The following is a 16,219-nucleotide window of genomic DNA, read 5'->3' as shown; positions in this document are numbered from 1 at the left end:
ATGGATGAGAAAAAAACACATTTCTTTCCCAAAAACCCCCCCCCCCCCCCCCCCCCCCCAAAAAAAAAATAAGTCTACCACATGTAAACTTCTGGGAGACTGTTTTTAGATTTGCAATATTCAATTCAATGCAGTAAATCCTTCCAGTGAAGAGATTTATTGCAACGTTTGGTTTCCTACAAGAGGCTTGAAGAGGGAGGTAACATCTCCCTTTCTTAATGAGGTCAGTATTGTAGGGATGATCTGGAAAATGTTTAGGTGGACTCTTCGTACAAAGAAGTTGTACAGTTACTGCAGTTCCTAGATGCCTCCCAAATGTCTTTCCCATCTAGCTTTCATAAAATATTATGAACAGCCATGACAGCATCACTAAAAATCATGTGTAGACTTCCACCTAAATATAACCTCCTACATCTACTGTAATGCCTTGCGAAGTTGGATCCACCTGTGCGACAGCTTTGTTCTTGATGAGATGTGTGATTTGGATGAGGCTGTGAATCAGAAGTGAAGTGTCAGTTAATGTAAAGCATGACTTTCTCCACATGTTTAAAACTCTGAGGACCTTTCTGATACCAAATTACTCAAGTGTATTTGCTCTCTGGTTCCACAGCCATCTCCTTTGCACTTTGACATTTAACCAGAAGAGCTGCCCACTTTTAATTTCATTTCAGAGAACATGTAGAAATAAGATTCCTGCATTATAGTTTCCTATATGCAGAATAACAATTTGTATCTGTAAATGTGTTTATAGAGAATGTTACGTAGCTAAGGTTGAGTTTTTAGTCAGAATGGTAAGTTAACTGCTTACGTGTTGTGTTTGGTTACATATTGGAAGTGCAAGGGAATTTGGTGTGGTGCTTTAAGAGTTCACAACATAACTAATGCAGGTGTCAAGGAACTTGTGATGCCAAGATGAATTTTCTGCTGTGAAGTTTCAGTTTACCAGATGTGCTGTTTACTTACTCTAAGATTGGGGAACACCTCCCTAGTAGTTTTGCAAATTACCTTTCTTAGGAAATTTCCACACAGTTACAGGCTTTTGTATTAGTGAATTTCTGCCACTTCAAGTTTTAAAGAAATTATTCTAATTTTGCTGTGTGTGGAAACATCCTTTGCTTGAGTGGCTACAGAATTGCAATTAGAATATCAGGAAGATGTAGAGGGAGCTAGTTCCCTCAGTAAAATGCATTTCTGTCCAGAGCTCAAGCCATACATAAAAACAGTATATCTAATGCCATCCTTTCTGGTGGGATCTAACATGAATAAAGCTTGTGCTGGTTCTCTGCAAGTAAACTGTCATCCTGTGAGATCAGATGAATTTGCCCACCTGTAAGTGTTGTTTCTCTTCAACAAACTCAGCCCACAATTATCTTTGCTTCAATTTTGTTGTTTGCTTCTGCCTGAGATGCATTACTGTTTATATCCTAACTCTGTAATTAATTCTTTCTTCAATTATTCTAATGTATTTTGTTCCACAGTATACTTATTCTGAATTTAGTCTTGCTATGCTAAATAATTTATTTATTACTTGCAGTGTTACATAAAATATCCTCCTGATTGCACCTTGTCAGAGTGGAATTGTTTTCTTGGCTACTACCAAAAGTTAGGTGTCTGTCCACTGTATTAGAAATATGATTTCATTTTAAAAGGAATTTGTTGTTAAGACACTTCAGTAATTCAGTATATCAGAACAAATGCTCTAAAAAAAAACTATGCATTTTCATTTTATTGATACTCACATTTCAGATAAATAAGTGGAAAAAAAGAAGCTTGAAAACCTGGTTCATCTGTAGAGTTCTCTGGTCTCTTCCATGTTTCACCTTAGAAGGAACCGCACAAAACAAAATCTAATTCTGACACAATATAATTCCATAATCCCTCTATTACTTACAAAAGATTCACAAGGCTTATTTCATTATGACTCATAAGGGTAGCAGAGACTAATTTAAAAAATCTCTCTTTCCTGTAAAGAATGAATTCTTTAATTCCTGATTAGACTATTAAGGGACCTAAGCTGATTAATTCCCAACACACAGACACGTGTATATTTACATTTGCATTCATATTTTACACTCCCCTATTCACTTTAGACTTTGACAAAGTATTTCAACTAAAAAAAGGGCATTATTGCTGATTACTGAGATCCTTTGTTTTCTAATATTTGTACCACTTTTTCATACTGAGTTCTAATTTGAGGACTGATTTTCACGTTGTTCTAGAAAAAAAATACACAAGTCTGTTTATATGCAGAAAAGAAAATTGCTTTGCTAGATACGTAAATGTTTTATTAAAAATAATTATTTTTAAAGCATTATAATTATCACCTGCAATTTAAAATCAGTAGGGATCACAAAAACAAGGAGACTTTGAGTGATATTTATATTAAATACAAATGAAGGTAGACTAAGCCTAATTCTGCCCTTTTTTCTCTAACAGTCCTCTATACAAAAAGCACATTGGTAGCAGGGAAGGGCTTGTGCATCTTACCTGACTATTGCTAAGGTCTGGGATGACACACATTCACACTGGAAGTAACTGGATGAACACACAAATAGCTGTAAAAGTTAAGCCATAATATAAGAAAATTCCCAATTTTTATTATTTTTTGTAGTAATTTGTTATTCCATTGGATGATGAAAAGGAGCACTGAGCAGCTGAACTGCTGTGATGGAGTATTTGACACTTCTAAGTGTTTTAAGTAGCATTGTTTAACCACAGTTAGCAATCAAGAACTACCCAGCCACTCACTCCCCTCTGTGGGATGGGGGAGACAATCAGAAGAGTAAAAATGAGAAAACTGTAGATTCAGATAAAGACAGTTGAATAAACAGAAAAGGAAGAAAATTATGATTATCATAATAATAATAGAGAATATACAAAACAATTGAGTCACAATACTGTTGCTTGACACTTGCTGACTGATTTCTAGGCAATCCGTGAGCATGAACTCCAGCCCACTTTCTCACAGGCCTCAGCATGAGGCCATAAGGTCTGGAAATATCCTTTTGGCTGGTTTACATGTCCCATCTCAACTTCTTGTGCCACTCAGCTCTCTTCCTGGCAGGGCAGGAGAAACTTACTCTAGCAACAAAAACAGTGCATTTTCAACATTCTCATACTAAATTCATAACACAGTACTATACTACTTACTAGGAAAAAAATTAACTATCCCAGCCAAAACCAGAACATAAATAACTTGGACTTGTTGGAAGTGAAAATCTAGTTGAAGTGAAAGCTATGAATTCAGAGCAAATACTGTATTACTGTATGACACAGAGATGACTGATGGCTTCTATTGATCTTGGAAGCTGGCTGCACAGAGCTGAGTTTACACAGCTGTCAGCTGCTTTACAAAGCTAAAACAGAAGGATAAAGAATGGGTGTAAAACTGAGCTCCGTACTTAAGAGATAGTCTTTGCAATCAGAAGGAATGAGAGATGGTTAGAAATCCGTGTTTTTCCACTTTGCAAGTTCCACTGTGGCCAACTAATAGGGATTTGGATAGAATTTTGGCAATGTGGTGCCCAGCATTCTCCTCAGGATCTTAGTGAAACACTGTATATATTGTTTGCTGTACTTCCTACATTAACTCATGCAAGTCAAGGTTTGGGTGTAGGTGACATAATCCAAAGGGCTTTTAGATCCAACAACCATACAAGTCAGGCTGGTTGTTTCAAGGCCACTTGTCAGCTGCTCTGACACAGATTGAAACATTTAAGCCTCAAGTGGCTTTAGAACATCCCACGCTCCATAAATAAGCTATTGACATTTAGAGTCCTCTGCCACTGAGATGAAGAGAAGTGGTGCTTCTGCTGATTCCTACAGAATGCTGTGTTCATGTTCTCTGTATGGGCATGAGGTAGTGCCTCTTCTGATAAAACTTACATAGCAGACAGGATTCTGTATTGTTAAAACCGAAAGGCAGTCTATGGATTTAAAATCACAGAATGGCTTGAGTAGGAAAGGGACCTTAGAAATCATCCAGTTCTGGGCTGAAACTTTGCCATAGGTAGGGACATCCCTTGCTTTGGGAAAATGATGCATACAGTCTTGTAAAAGTGGCAATTAGTGGTTAATTTTGCATGTTGAAGTCTCATGGTAAGTAAATACCAGCAAAATGAAACTAAACTAAAGACAGCATCATTTTCTCTCTATGCTGTTGAAAATTTAGTGTTGGACAGACCTGTCTGTTACTTCCCAGTTGAGTCATAATTCATGAAGTATTTTTCACAATGCAAGTTTTGTGGGTTTTTTTCCCAGCCCTTATATTTCACTTAAAATATCCTCCTGGAATTCTAATATACAAAAACTGAAGCAAGTCCTTCCCATGTTGGTCCCTTCCCTTCAGTGACCATTGAACAAATCAAGATTTCCCTCTACATCCCTGTTCTGTCTTTTATCTGCAGTCCACTACAGAGCTGTTCCACCAATGCAGGTGAAAATCTGCCTTCTCCTTGTGAAAAACAACTGCTCACTTTGAAAATTTAAAAAGGTTTATTAAACCTCAACAAAAATACAACAAAGGACTACATAAGGAAAAAGCTGCAGTGCTGGGAACTGCCCCCCAGAGATACCATGTGGATGGTTCACCTTCAAGATGGACGCTCAGTCTTTTATACCCCTGGGGGGTTGCATCAGCCAGCCCTGGCCCCTCCCAAAGTCCATCAGTCAGTTCTTCTTTGCCATTTATTGGTGGAGACTGCTTTCTTCTAACCTGATTGGAGATCAGGTGTTGCCATGCCACATCCCCCAAGCACCAAGCTTTTCCATTCCCAGCTGCCCCATGCAAGGGACACAAGTGCACACCTTCTTTCTACCTGTCCTAGAGAACCCAGGCTGCCTGATGGCAACAATACGGGGTTGGGGGTGAGGCAGGGCAGGAAAGGGAACTATGGGAAGAACAAAGGGCATCTAAACTACAATAACATAACTATACATCACTAAAGCTTTTCTTAATATTCACACAATAGTTATCCCTTTATTGCGAGAGCAAATCATCTCATTATCCATCTCTAACATGCTGAATAAATTCACTAGTGCTATTATTATATAGGTATTATATAGGTATAGACTATGGAGTGTAGCCTCAAGTGAGAAGAAACTGAACATGGATGCAATGTCTGAATAAGAAGGTGTATGTGACACTTCCAGTAAAACACTGTGTCACATACAAACTGTGTCACCTCAAATCATCTCCATTTTCTTGAGTTCCCACTTCCAGTTAGGGCATCTGCATTGACGCCAGATGAATTGCAGCAATCTATCACAACCACTTTGAATTGCTATTTCATATTTGTAGAGGGCTCTTGTTGCTGGGTTGTTTTGTTTGGGAAGGGTTTCCTTTGAGGTTTGAGGGTTTTTTGGGTTTTTTGGGGGGTTTTTTGTTTGTTTGGGGGTTTTTTTTTGTTTGTTTGTTGTTTGGGGGGGGGATTTTTTGTTATTTTTCTTCCTGTTATGGATAAGGGGGTAATTCGTGCTGCAAATGTAATATTAATGTAATATAAAATGAAGCTTTAAGCTCATGCCAGCCGAGGGGAGAGGTGATTGTCACACAGGACAATCACAGCGGAGGAGGAGGTGCATCATTACCACACCAAGTAAACCTAGCCTGCACAGGAGATGGGCACTCCCGATGGCATGAACGAGAGAACGCCCAGCGATGATGGCCCATGTAGATGTCCACCTCAGACAGACAGGACCACCAAGGACATACATCTGAATGAAGGGCTCCGGGAACTGGGGACAGATACACTTCAATTCCCGGACGAGGCTTTGTCCAGCACAGGACAGAGAATAGACACAGCATGAATATGGAGGACTCCAGGAGGGGACAAAGGGACTCTGCCGGGGGCAAGAAAAAGAATATAAAAATGGAACTCTGCCAGGCCTCGGTGGTGAACAGGGGGATTTGGTGTGATAGAGGCTGGATCATCATTCACCCACTCCAGTCCCGGGGTTGGTGCTGCTTTTTGATTGTTGGCGGTCAGGACTGTATATCAGTCATGAATAAATTTAATTTTTATTTTTTATTTAATTGGCTGGATCAATTTTTACCTATAACATTCCCCAAACACAGTAAAACAGTAAAACCAGAGTCTCAGGACACCTGACTTGCTGGTGACAGTGTATACAGAGACAGAATTGTCTGCTTTAGGGTTTTATAGGGTAATTTTCATTCCCTGCCCCTTCCCTTCCACTGCAGTGGCTACAGACACAGGAATAACTTCAGCAAGTTATACACAGCTTTCTGAGACCAGTATCCCTGCTACTGCTCTCCAAAGGCATTATCTGTGTTCTTGATGTTTTGCTGCAGATGCGTACAAGTCCTATCCTCACCAGTAATTGTACTTTCTCTTCATACTGCTTTAAATTGCTTAAAACCTGTGAGGTGTTGAGTGCTCCATTCAATTTCTGAGTCCAGGACCAGCAGATACTTGGGAAATGCATGCAGCTACAGTGTGCCTGAGCTGGAATGCTTTGTGACCTAATTCTGTCTCTGAATTCCTCAGGCTGGAAATATGCAGAATTCAACTTTGAAATGTATTTCTTATGGCACTAGAACAAATGCAGTGATTGGATGCCATATACTCAGTGAAGTCATTCCACAGTGATGATGGGGATTAAGCTGACATGTCTCTACTCCCTGCTTCATTTCAGGCATCCTGATTTCAAGATATTGTGAATTCTAGCACCTGTAAAGGAAATGGGTAAGTAATAAGAAGATCTGCAGGAAAAAAATCCCATGCTTCCCCTGTGTGGTCAGTTATGTTCACCATGTGACCCAGTCTGTGATTCCACAATCTCCATTTCTGACAAATTTTAAATTCTTTTTTCCATCTGAAAAAGATGGGGAAAATAATTTTTGTCTTTGTACCCTTTCTATTGCACAAATGCTGACACACGCTATGTATCTTTCACAACACTAAATTTAAATATTGTTTTCCAAGATAAGCCATTAATATGTTGGTGTTTAAAAGCTACGTGAACTTGAAGAAAAAAAAATAACATGCAACTGTCAAATAATACAACAATAATACATTAAAATACACAAAACCTTTCTCAGTGCCTTCTATTAGGTGGGCTGACTGAGGGCAATCTTAATATGTAATGATGGTACTCATAAACTGCAGCTGTGTTCACTGCCTTTAACATACTATCAGAGCACTGTTTCTCAAGGAGATGCACCAGAGGAAATTTCACCATGGAGATTGCTTTACAATCTAACTGAGGGACTAAAACCACTATAGAAATCTAAGGGAATAGTATGGAGTAAATTTTAGTATTTTTTTCATTAAGTTTTAGCCTATTTTTCAATTTTAAAAAATGAAGCTGTGGCAATTCCAAATAAATATTTCTTAGCCTTACTTCCTAAAATATTAGATTTGATTGTTCTTCAATTCAAACCTTGCTAGAGCACTGTCCTGCAGAGAGAGATTTATGTTTATACCCTTTTGGTGGGTTCAGACCTCTGTATCCCAGAAGAAAAGGGCAATTCATATTGTTTAAGCCAAATGGGAGTAACAAGGTGTAGGATAACCACATTTCATACAATAGTCAGATCATTAATGTGCCCTGCACACTTCATACCTGCACAGAGACAATGACTATATTGTACCTCGTTTGTCCACATTCACCCTGTGCACACACTATGTACTAACACCCCTCTCCTCCCTGACAGCCCACATCTGTCTTGTTAAAAGCAGACAGAAGAACTGCAGCTGACAGAAGAAACTTCCGCCCATGTTGGCTGATGCATAGAGTTAAGCAGTGACAACCTGGACAACAGGACAACTCCCAAGGTAATGGCAGCTCCTGACACTTCTGAGGTGGCAGTGATCTCAATAAAAAGTCATTCAATAGAAACACAAGTGTGTGCAAGGAATGGAGATTTAAAATAAAAACACTGTGCAAAGAAAGAAAAGCACAGGATATCCATTATCAAGCTACTGCTACCAAGATGAGAACGTTCTGTTGCTAAGCAACAAAATATCTAAGTAATTATTTGTAAATGGATTACCTCCTAGAAAGCTACACTTTCCTCTGTATCAGTCAGTTTGATGGTAATCTGGAGATAACCCTCAAAAAAACTGTCTTTAGCACTGGACAAGTATTCCATAAAAAACTTCCTTCACAACCGGCACAACTCATTTACATAACCTTGTTTTTCAGCTGAGGAGCTTGTTGAGTCATGTTTGTGAGGAGTTGCCAAGTCGCTGAGCTGGTCCCAGAGAGCTACAGTCACACTTCCAAAAGCTGCTTGCTCCTGCTGAAGTGACACAGTTGTGCTGTTCATGTTTTCTGCAGTACTTTGTGCAGTGCATTCATTCAGACAGAATGAGAGCAAAGACCGAAGACAACAAAACTCCTCATCATTCAAAAACCTGAATAGACAGTAACTTTTTAATCTGTTCCACCCTGATTCCTTCTGAAGCTTCTCTGTAACTCTTAACTCTTCCAAGTTTTCATGAAAGGTATTTGCAGTTCTCCCTTGGGGAAACCACTGTGTTGCACTTGGGTCTTAGCATTCCCTCTTCCATATTTCTTTGCCAGCTGGATTAAAAAACACTGCCACAGATAAATGCTGAATAGATACCTTCAGTTCTTTGTCCTGGTACATTGCTGCTGTATGAGGAGTGCACAAAATATGACATGTGAAATTCACAGGGTGACTGAATGGTTGAGGCTGGCGGGATTTCTGGGTGTCATCTGGTCCAGCAGGGCCTCCAAGAGCTGGCAGTCCAGGATCACTCCCACACAGCTTGTCAGTATCTCCAAGGATGGAGCAGCCTGTGCCAGTACTCAGTCACCCGCACAGGGAGAAGGAGTTTCCTGATGTTCAGAGGGAACCTCCTGTGTTTCAGTGTGCGCCTGTCACCTCTGGCACTGTCGCTGGGCTCCTCTGGAAAGAGCCTGGATCCATCATCCTTGCAGCCTCTCTGCAGGAGCCTATGTACATTGCTGTGATCCCCTGAGACTTTTCTTCTTCAGGATGAGCTGCTCCGGTCCCTCTACGGCCTTGGTGACCATTCTCTGGACTCTGCATTGTGTCCATGTCTGTCTTGTCCTGAGGAGCCCAGTGCTGGGCCTGGCACTCCTGGTCTGTCCTCCCCAGCACGAAGGGGCGGGATCACCTCCCCTGCCCTGCTGGCAACACTTCTTGCGGTGCAGCACAGACACCACTGGCCTTGTCACAGCGGTGTCAACAGGCACACGTCGCTGGCTTATGTTCAGATCGGTGTCCAGCAGGAGCCCCAGGGCCTTTCCTGACAAACCGCTTCCCAGCGGGGCATTCCCCGCCCGTGCTGGTGCCTGGGGCTGTTCCCAGCTGCAGGACTCGGTTCTTCCCACGCTGAACGGCCTGAGGTTCCTGTCAGCCCCTTTCTCGAGCCTGTCGCGGTCCCCCGGACAGCGCCGCGGCCCTGTGGTGCAGCAGCCCCCTCACGGCCCGGCGCCACCGGCGAGGGCCCCGCTGCTGCTGTGCCACCATCGCCGGGGCGCCCCTGCCCCGCATCCACAGCCTCAGCCAAGGTGCGGCACAGGACGGCACCCAGGACTGACCCCACAGTTCTTCCCTTAACCTTTAGTCTGTTTTTTCTCGTGTAATTGTACAGGAAGTGGTGGTAATACCAAATAAACATTTCCGGGCATTTCTTAGATAAATCGTTCTTTGATTCAGACACCGCTAGAGCTCTGTGAGTGAAGGGCACCACAGGGCGGCCCGGCGCCCTCCGAACACATTTTGCGTCGCCCACCGCCTCCCTCTGGGCTCGCATTTCATCGGCGCCTGCAGCCCATTGTTCAGGCTGTGTCACAGCGCTTCCGCACACCCCCAAAGCTCCAGCCCGTGCCGCCGCCATTCCCGCCCCCACTCCCTCAGCCTAGCGGAAGCCGTGTACACGGCCTCAGCGCTGACGTGGCGCCTTCTCACAGGCTACGGCTTTTGACAGATAGCCCTATTGACCAATAGAATCTGGCATCGCGCCGTCGGGGGCGGGCCCTCTCCGCCGCCGTGGCGCGGGGCGGGGGAGGTCCTGCTGTCATGGCCGCCGCCGCCGGCGCCGCGTCCCCGGCGGACAAGGAGAGGTACCGTGAGCGCGGCTCGTTTGGGGTCGGGTCTTTCGGGGTTCGCTTGCTTACGTGTCATTCAGGGCCCGCGAAAAACACAACGCGCGCGGAGGAAGGGGTGGTGGTTTCAGTCCCCGTGGAGCGAGGGATGATGGGGTTGGAATTAAATTCCTGTGGGACAAGAGGTGGTGACACTTGTGTGGCTGGGAAGTCAGTAAGGAGACTGGAATTCCCAGGCAGAACCCAGAGCTATTTGGCTCATAAAGATGGCAGTACCAGAGAGTGGAGAACGCCTCTGGACAAGAGAAGGAGAAAACAGTAGAAGTTGAGGTGATTTGGGCTGGTTTTTAGGGGCAGCCAGGAACGTGATCCTTGTTACTCCCTCGTCATTCAGCTAATTGGAATCTGTCTGCACCATATGTTTTACTCATTTTAACTATTTTCTTATGCTCTCATAGATCCTTATTAAAATCAAGGCGAGCCCTCTTCCACATCCCCTTGGTCTCAGCTAGTTGGTTTTTTTAATTGTTTAATTAGTGTAATCGAGGTTCTTTCACGCTAATCCCGTGTATGTGCTCGACAGGTGTAAATCTATTGAAAAAGCTTTAAGCAGGTTTCTTAAGAGCGCAGTGTTTCAGTATCTTTTATAAATGTACCCAAATCTGGGGTGATCTCTGTGTGAATTTAAAAAAAAAAAAACAAAAAAACCCAAAAATACAATCAGAGAACTCAGCTAATAGTGTAGTGAAATCTTTTCAGAAAATGTTCCATGTGTTTTCCGTGTGTTCCATGCTTCAGGATTGTAAGAAACAGGTCAAAAGGTTCTATTTCAGCCTTGTGGTTTTGGTCTGGGTTTTTTTTTTTTTTCCTCAGAATAGTGTCATCCCCTGTACGCATAGTGCCCCAAAAATGGTGTCATGCAGGGTCCATGATAACTCAGAGTGGGATTTTGCATCATCTTATTAAGCAGTCTGGGGAAAACAAATGGTTGTTCTAAGCTGCTGTGGGAACTTCTGGATTGTAGCCATGACATTTATTTTCTGTTTTATTAGGAAAATACTGCATAAGCATTAAGGAGTTGATATAGCTTGCTTAAAACTCACTGTTTTCTCTTCTTAGATTCATATGCATTTATCCAGCTTATTTGAATAATAAGAAGACAATAGCAGAAGGAAGAAGGATACCTATAGACAAGGTAATTTCATGGGTGCCAGGGAAAATAGGACATTTTGTTTTGCAATGCAGCAGTCTGTAGAATGCTGGAAAATACACCTCTTTGATCTTTCCATTCCCCCCATGGCATGGAAACAACAGTTCGAAGGTAAACTAGTGCCAGCATGTGAATTTAGTAGGAGAGCCCTGAGCTGAAGTGTTTGCTTTCCTTGGAGCAGCACCTTGAGCAAGAAAGTGAGGTAATGAGGAGCCAAATACACTCAGCTGCCTACACAGGTAGCTTGCAGAATTTGAAAGCAGTGCAGAAAAGAGTAGCTTTATGAGCCTATGCTCTGTGTCCTGTGTCCATGTGGCACACAGGCATGGTAGTTATTGCTGCTTTGGATCTGTCCAGAAATATTTTTTGTCATGTCACTCGTTTGTAGTAATTTTAGCAAGCAGTTCTGGGAATATAAAGGACTTTCCTTACTGCTTAGGGTTTGGGGTTTTTTTAAAAGTAAAATCTTTATTGAGTATGCAAGTTGCCTATCAAAGGTCTACCTATGGGAGGAATCTGCTTCCCTGTGGATAGAAATTTTGTCGTTTTTCTTCCCTTAGTCCTTGCTGTAAGTTTGCTTTTGCTGATTCACAGCTTTTCGTATCTTTGTACATACAATAACTGTTAATTTCAATTACTTTTTCTAAGCAATTATTTAACTTGCTCCCCTGTCCTGGTGAATTCTATCTCATCTTTCTTGCTGTCAGCTCTTTTTTTTTTAATGTTTTGAAAAGCACAGCATCACTGACAAATTATTTCTACATTAGACTTCACCTTTATTTTCCCTGTCAGCTTTTCCTAATTACTGAGTGTAGGGTGGGAAACTGGTAACTATGTTTTTTTATTGTCAGGCCATAATTGAAAGCTAATTAATTTTTACACTTCGTTTCAACAGGCGGTTGAAAATCCCACGTCTACAGAAATCCAAGATGTATGTGCAGCAGTAGGATTCAATGTGTTACTAGAGGTAATTTTAAAAAAAAGTCCAAATACAAAAAAACCTCCAAATTCATTATGCATTTCTTTGTTCTCTCATCATATCTTTTTTTAATAAGTTGTGGTTCAGAAGTTTTGTTACTAGCTTTTCTTACTTTATGTGGTAAGTGACCATAATCATGAAGTAAATGTTGGAAAAGTGATGCAAGTCAGGAATATCTCAGATTTCTCAAACAATGTGACTTCTAAAGCTTATTAAAAAATTACTTCTGTTTTACCATCCTTCTTAGAAGACTTTCCTGCATGCTTAAAAGTATGTCAGAATAAAAGCTGTTCTTGCAAGCTGCAACTCTGCACATTAATCTTTTAAATAAAACAAATGGTTTTAATGGAAGGTAATGACCTTTGAAATTAGTTTTGTATAGGAATAGGATTCTGATAATTGGCATCTTCATAGTTCTTTGGAGTTATGTTTCAGCCAGACAGTGTTAGCTTTTCATTGCAGTACATGCTTGCTCTTTAAATAGTTTATTGGTTACTTTTTCCTTAGGGAATGAGTCTGGATTTCTAGAGAGGTATCTTCACACATCATTTTCTGAAGTAATTATTAATTTAGAATAGTTAGTGTTATTAACTAGTGTTAGTGTTAGTTACTAATAGAATACCCAATGTTGTTTTTTCTAAGAAGAATATAGGTCCTCATCCAGAGATACCCAAAAGCCTGGTACAAAATCAGTTTGTTTTTCAGAAGTATCTGCACAGTGCACACCATTTGTACTGAGAAACCTGTGACGTTTCATCAAGAATGAAGGCTATAATTAGCCAAAAGGAGAGATTGTGAGCTATCACTTGCTATCCCTAGGTGTCCAGCAGGGTTTGTAGCAGTGGAGATAAAACAAAAGCCTATGCCCCTGTGATCCAGACCACAGGGGACATAAAATGGTCCCTGTAACAGTTCGCTCACAAAATTGCTCAGTACCGGGAGTTGTTCTCAGCAGTGCCTCTGAAACAGTTGTGTCTTCCAGTGCGTGTTATAATACATTTCTCCTTTTGTGTGACAGAAAAACAAGATGTATCCCAGAGAATGGAACAGAGATGTGCAGTACAGAGGTAGAGTACGAATCCAGCTCAAACAAGATGATGGCAACCCATGTTTACCTCAGTTTCCAACACGTGAGTAGAGTGCCTGGCTTTAAGTACCTTACCTGTTAATAAACCAGAAACACTTGGTTTATTTTATGTTAACAGGTTGCTTAATTAGTTTTAACTATTATAAATGCTACAGTTTACCATTAAATCTCATTGCTTGTATAAGTTAACAAAATTAAGTTGACTTAAGTTGAGCATTGAGTAAAGTTTGTAAAATTCTATTGCCTTTGATTCTGCAGCTTCTGCAGCGATGTCATTGGAGGGACTTGTGGGGAACATTGTGTGATTGCTGCATTGAACTAGAATAGTTTTGGCTTACTGCTTTGTTGACATTTAAAACAGTTTAGTTCTTAAATGGCTAAATTCAATCATTTTCTTAAGATACAAATGTCATCTGGACATCAGAGTGGATGCTAAATTGATAAAATACAATACTGAGTTCAACTGAATTTTCTACTGGCCATTTTCATAAATTAACAATAAACCAGCTGCTCTTAACTAATTAATACAAATTATTCATCTTGAATGACAGTTTCATCTTTTGTGTTTTTTCTGAAGATGAATCCCTATGTAAAAGAGAAACAGTATGTATCTTAAGGAAAGAGAAAGAAGAGTGCTGGGTGTACAATAGCATAAGAGTGCTGACAGAGGGAGATGATTTAAAACCAGAATCCTGCTGGAGGGCAGCAGTGCTTTTCTAAAAAGGCATGTAGCTTTTGTTTGATCATTCTGTCCCTAGTGTTCTGGACTAGTAGGATGTGGAGGGAAACAGTAGCAGGAAGTGTGTGGACCCTTCGTAGATTGTCAGGTTATGTGGCTTTTCCAGACTACTGTGACATTTATTAGTCCTGCTTCATCTTATTTTTTTTTCACCCCAATAATTTTTCACAAGGTGCTTGCTGTACCAGGCAAAGGAAGCAGATCTCCCAGGCTTTATAAACATTTTTAACATAGCAGGTATGCATTGATCTCTCCCTGTATTTTAGGAAAATCAGTGATGCTGTATGCTGCAGAAACCATTCCCAAACTGAAAACAAGAACTCAGAAGATGGGAGGTAGTGATCAAAGCCTTCAGCAAGGAGAGGGAGGCAAGAAAGGTAAAGGGAAGAAAAAGAAGTAAATTAATGTCTGGAGTTGCTGTTGCATCGCATAGTTGTACTTACAGGAAGTACAGATGGACACCATGTAGCAACTTTGAAGTGAAGAAACACGCAAGAAATGAAGAGCTGAAGCTGAGTAGAGCTGCCTGCTTTTCTTGGAACTGGAATGCATGTAACTGCCTTGCATCTGTGTAACAATAAATCTCTTTTCACACACAACCTGCACGTCTGACATTAGCACCCATGTTAAAAGGAAGAATATAAGCAAATAGGGTGGGTGGGAGAACTATTTTTTCCAAAAGAAGTATGCACCTTTTGAAATCTGGTTGCCTTAGTAAATCGTTTATTCATGATAGTGAAGCAATTGTCTTAATTCTATGCTATTCTGTGTTAGGAAGAAATTCTTCGCCATGAGGGTAGTGGAGGCAGAGGTTGTACAGACAAGTTGTGGATGCTCCATTCCTGAAAGTCTTCAGTCCCAGGCTGGAGGGGACTTTGAGCAACCTAATTGTTATGGTTTCACCCCAGCTGACAACTAAGCACCATCCAGCCCCTCCCTCACTCCCCACCCTCAGTGGGATGCGGGAAAGGATAATCAGGAAAGAAAAAGATTTTGTGTATAGGTAAGAATAGTGTGATAATTTAAAGTAAATGAAATTCAGTAATGCAAGTGACAGTGATTATAATAAAATACAATTATCATTACAATTTTTTTTTTAATGAGAGGAAAAGAATCAAAACAAGTGATGCACAATACAATTATTCACCACCTGCTGACTGATGCCCAGCCCACCTCCAACAGTGATCATCCCCTCCTGGCCAATCTCCCCCTGTTTATATACTGGACATGCTAATCTGTGATATGGAATATCCCTTTGGCCAGCTAGGGTCACCTGTCCTGGCTTCTTGTCACACCCCCTCACTGGTAGAGTGTGAGGCACTGAAAAGTTCTGGATTTAAGATAAGACTGCTGAGGAACAAGCAGAGCACCAGTGTGTTAGCAGCATTATTCTCACACTGAATCTAAAATACAGCACTAATAGCTGCTGGGAAGAAAATCCACTGGATTGCAGCTGAAGTCAGGACAGCAGGCGTCCTTTGTTCCACATAATTTCTGTAATGCCAGGTCCCACTTCCCAAAACCTCATCACTTTCTTCTCTTTTGGTACATATACACACACAGATAAAAATTCCCTTGAATTATGGACCATCCCTGTAAAAGCCCATTGAGCTCACTGAGTGCATGGCCCTGGGCTCCATCTGCCAGAACCAGTTTTCAGGCAGGAGAGGTGTGGTGTTGGACTGTTGCATGTAGAAAACAGTTCTGCATCACTGCTGTGCTCATGGTTCCATCAAAGTTCATTATTCATTAATGTGTGACCAAAAGGGAGTTGGGGTCAGAGCCCCAAATCCAGCACAGCACAGAGAGGCACTATGTGGAGGCCAATGTGGTGATGGCACAGGGCCATCATAGAAGTGATAATGCACAGTGTTAAAACAGTAATTAATTTAATTCATTGGCTCTTCTTTCCCAAAATCAAGTCCCTTTGACTGCCGGACTTTTCCATCCTTTCTGAGCTCACTGAGTGCATGGCCCTGGGCTCCATCTGCCAGAACCAGTTTTCAGGCAGGAGAGGTGTGGTGTTGGACTGTTGCATGTAGAAAACAGTTCTGCATCACTGCTGTGCTCATGGTTCCATCAAAGTTCATTATTCATTAATGTGTGACCAAAAGGGAGTTGGGGTCAGAGCCCCAAATC

General features: G+C 41.5%; 1 protein-coding gene and 1 long non-coding RNA gene across 2 annotated transcripts; both read left to right on the top strand.

The window, feature by feature from the left end:
• The first annotated feature begins 47 nt into the window (after positions 1 to 47).
• Positions 48 to 6,029, top strand: LOC120500894. Its single transcript, XR_005627199.1, has 2 exons — positions 48 to 3,610; positions 3,664 to 6,029. It is a non-coding gene; the product is annotated as an uncharacterized LOC120500894 (long non-coding RNA).
• A 3,958-nt stretch (positions 6,030 to 9,987) lies between these two features.
• Positions 9,988 to 14,679, top strand: SRP19 (signal recognition particle 19). The gene is made up of 5 exons (XM_039706387.1): positions 9,988 to 10,083; positions 11,185 to 11,260; positions 12,171 to 12,242; positions 13,273 to 13,384; positions 14,347 to 14,679. Exons 1-5 carry the CDS (start codon positions 10,040 to 10,042, stop codon positions 14,478 to 14,480), a joined length of 438 nt encoding a protein of 145 aa, XP_039562321.1. The 5' UTR covers positions 9,988 to 10,039; the 3' UTR covers positions 14,481 to 14,679.
• Positions 14,680 to 16,219: the final 1,540 nt, after the last annotated feature.

This window comes from Passer montanus, unplaced genomic scaffold, assembly GCF_014805655.1.
Source record: "Passer montanus isolate IOZ18808 unplaced genomic scaffold, ASM1480565v1 scaffold190, whole genome shotgun sequence".
Lineage (NCBI taxonomy): Eukaryota > Metazoa > Chordata > Aves > Passeriformes > Passeridae > Passer > Passer montanus.
This window is presented reverse-complemented; position numbering and strand designations above follow the sequence as displayed.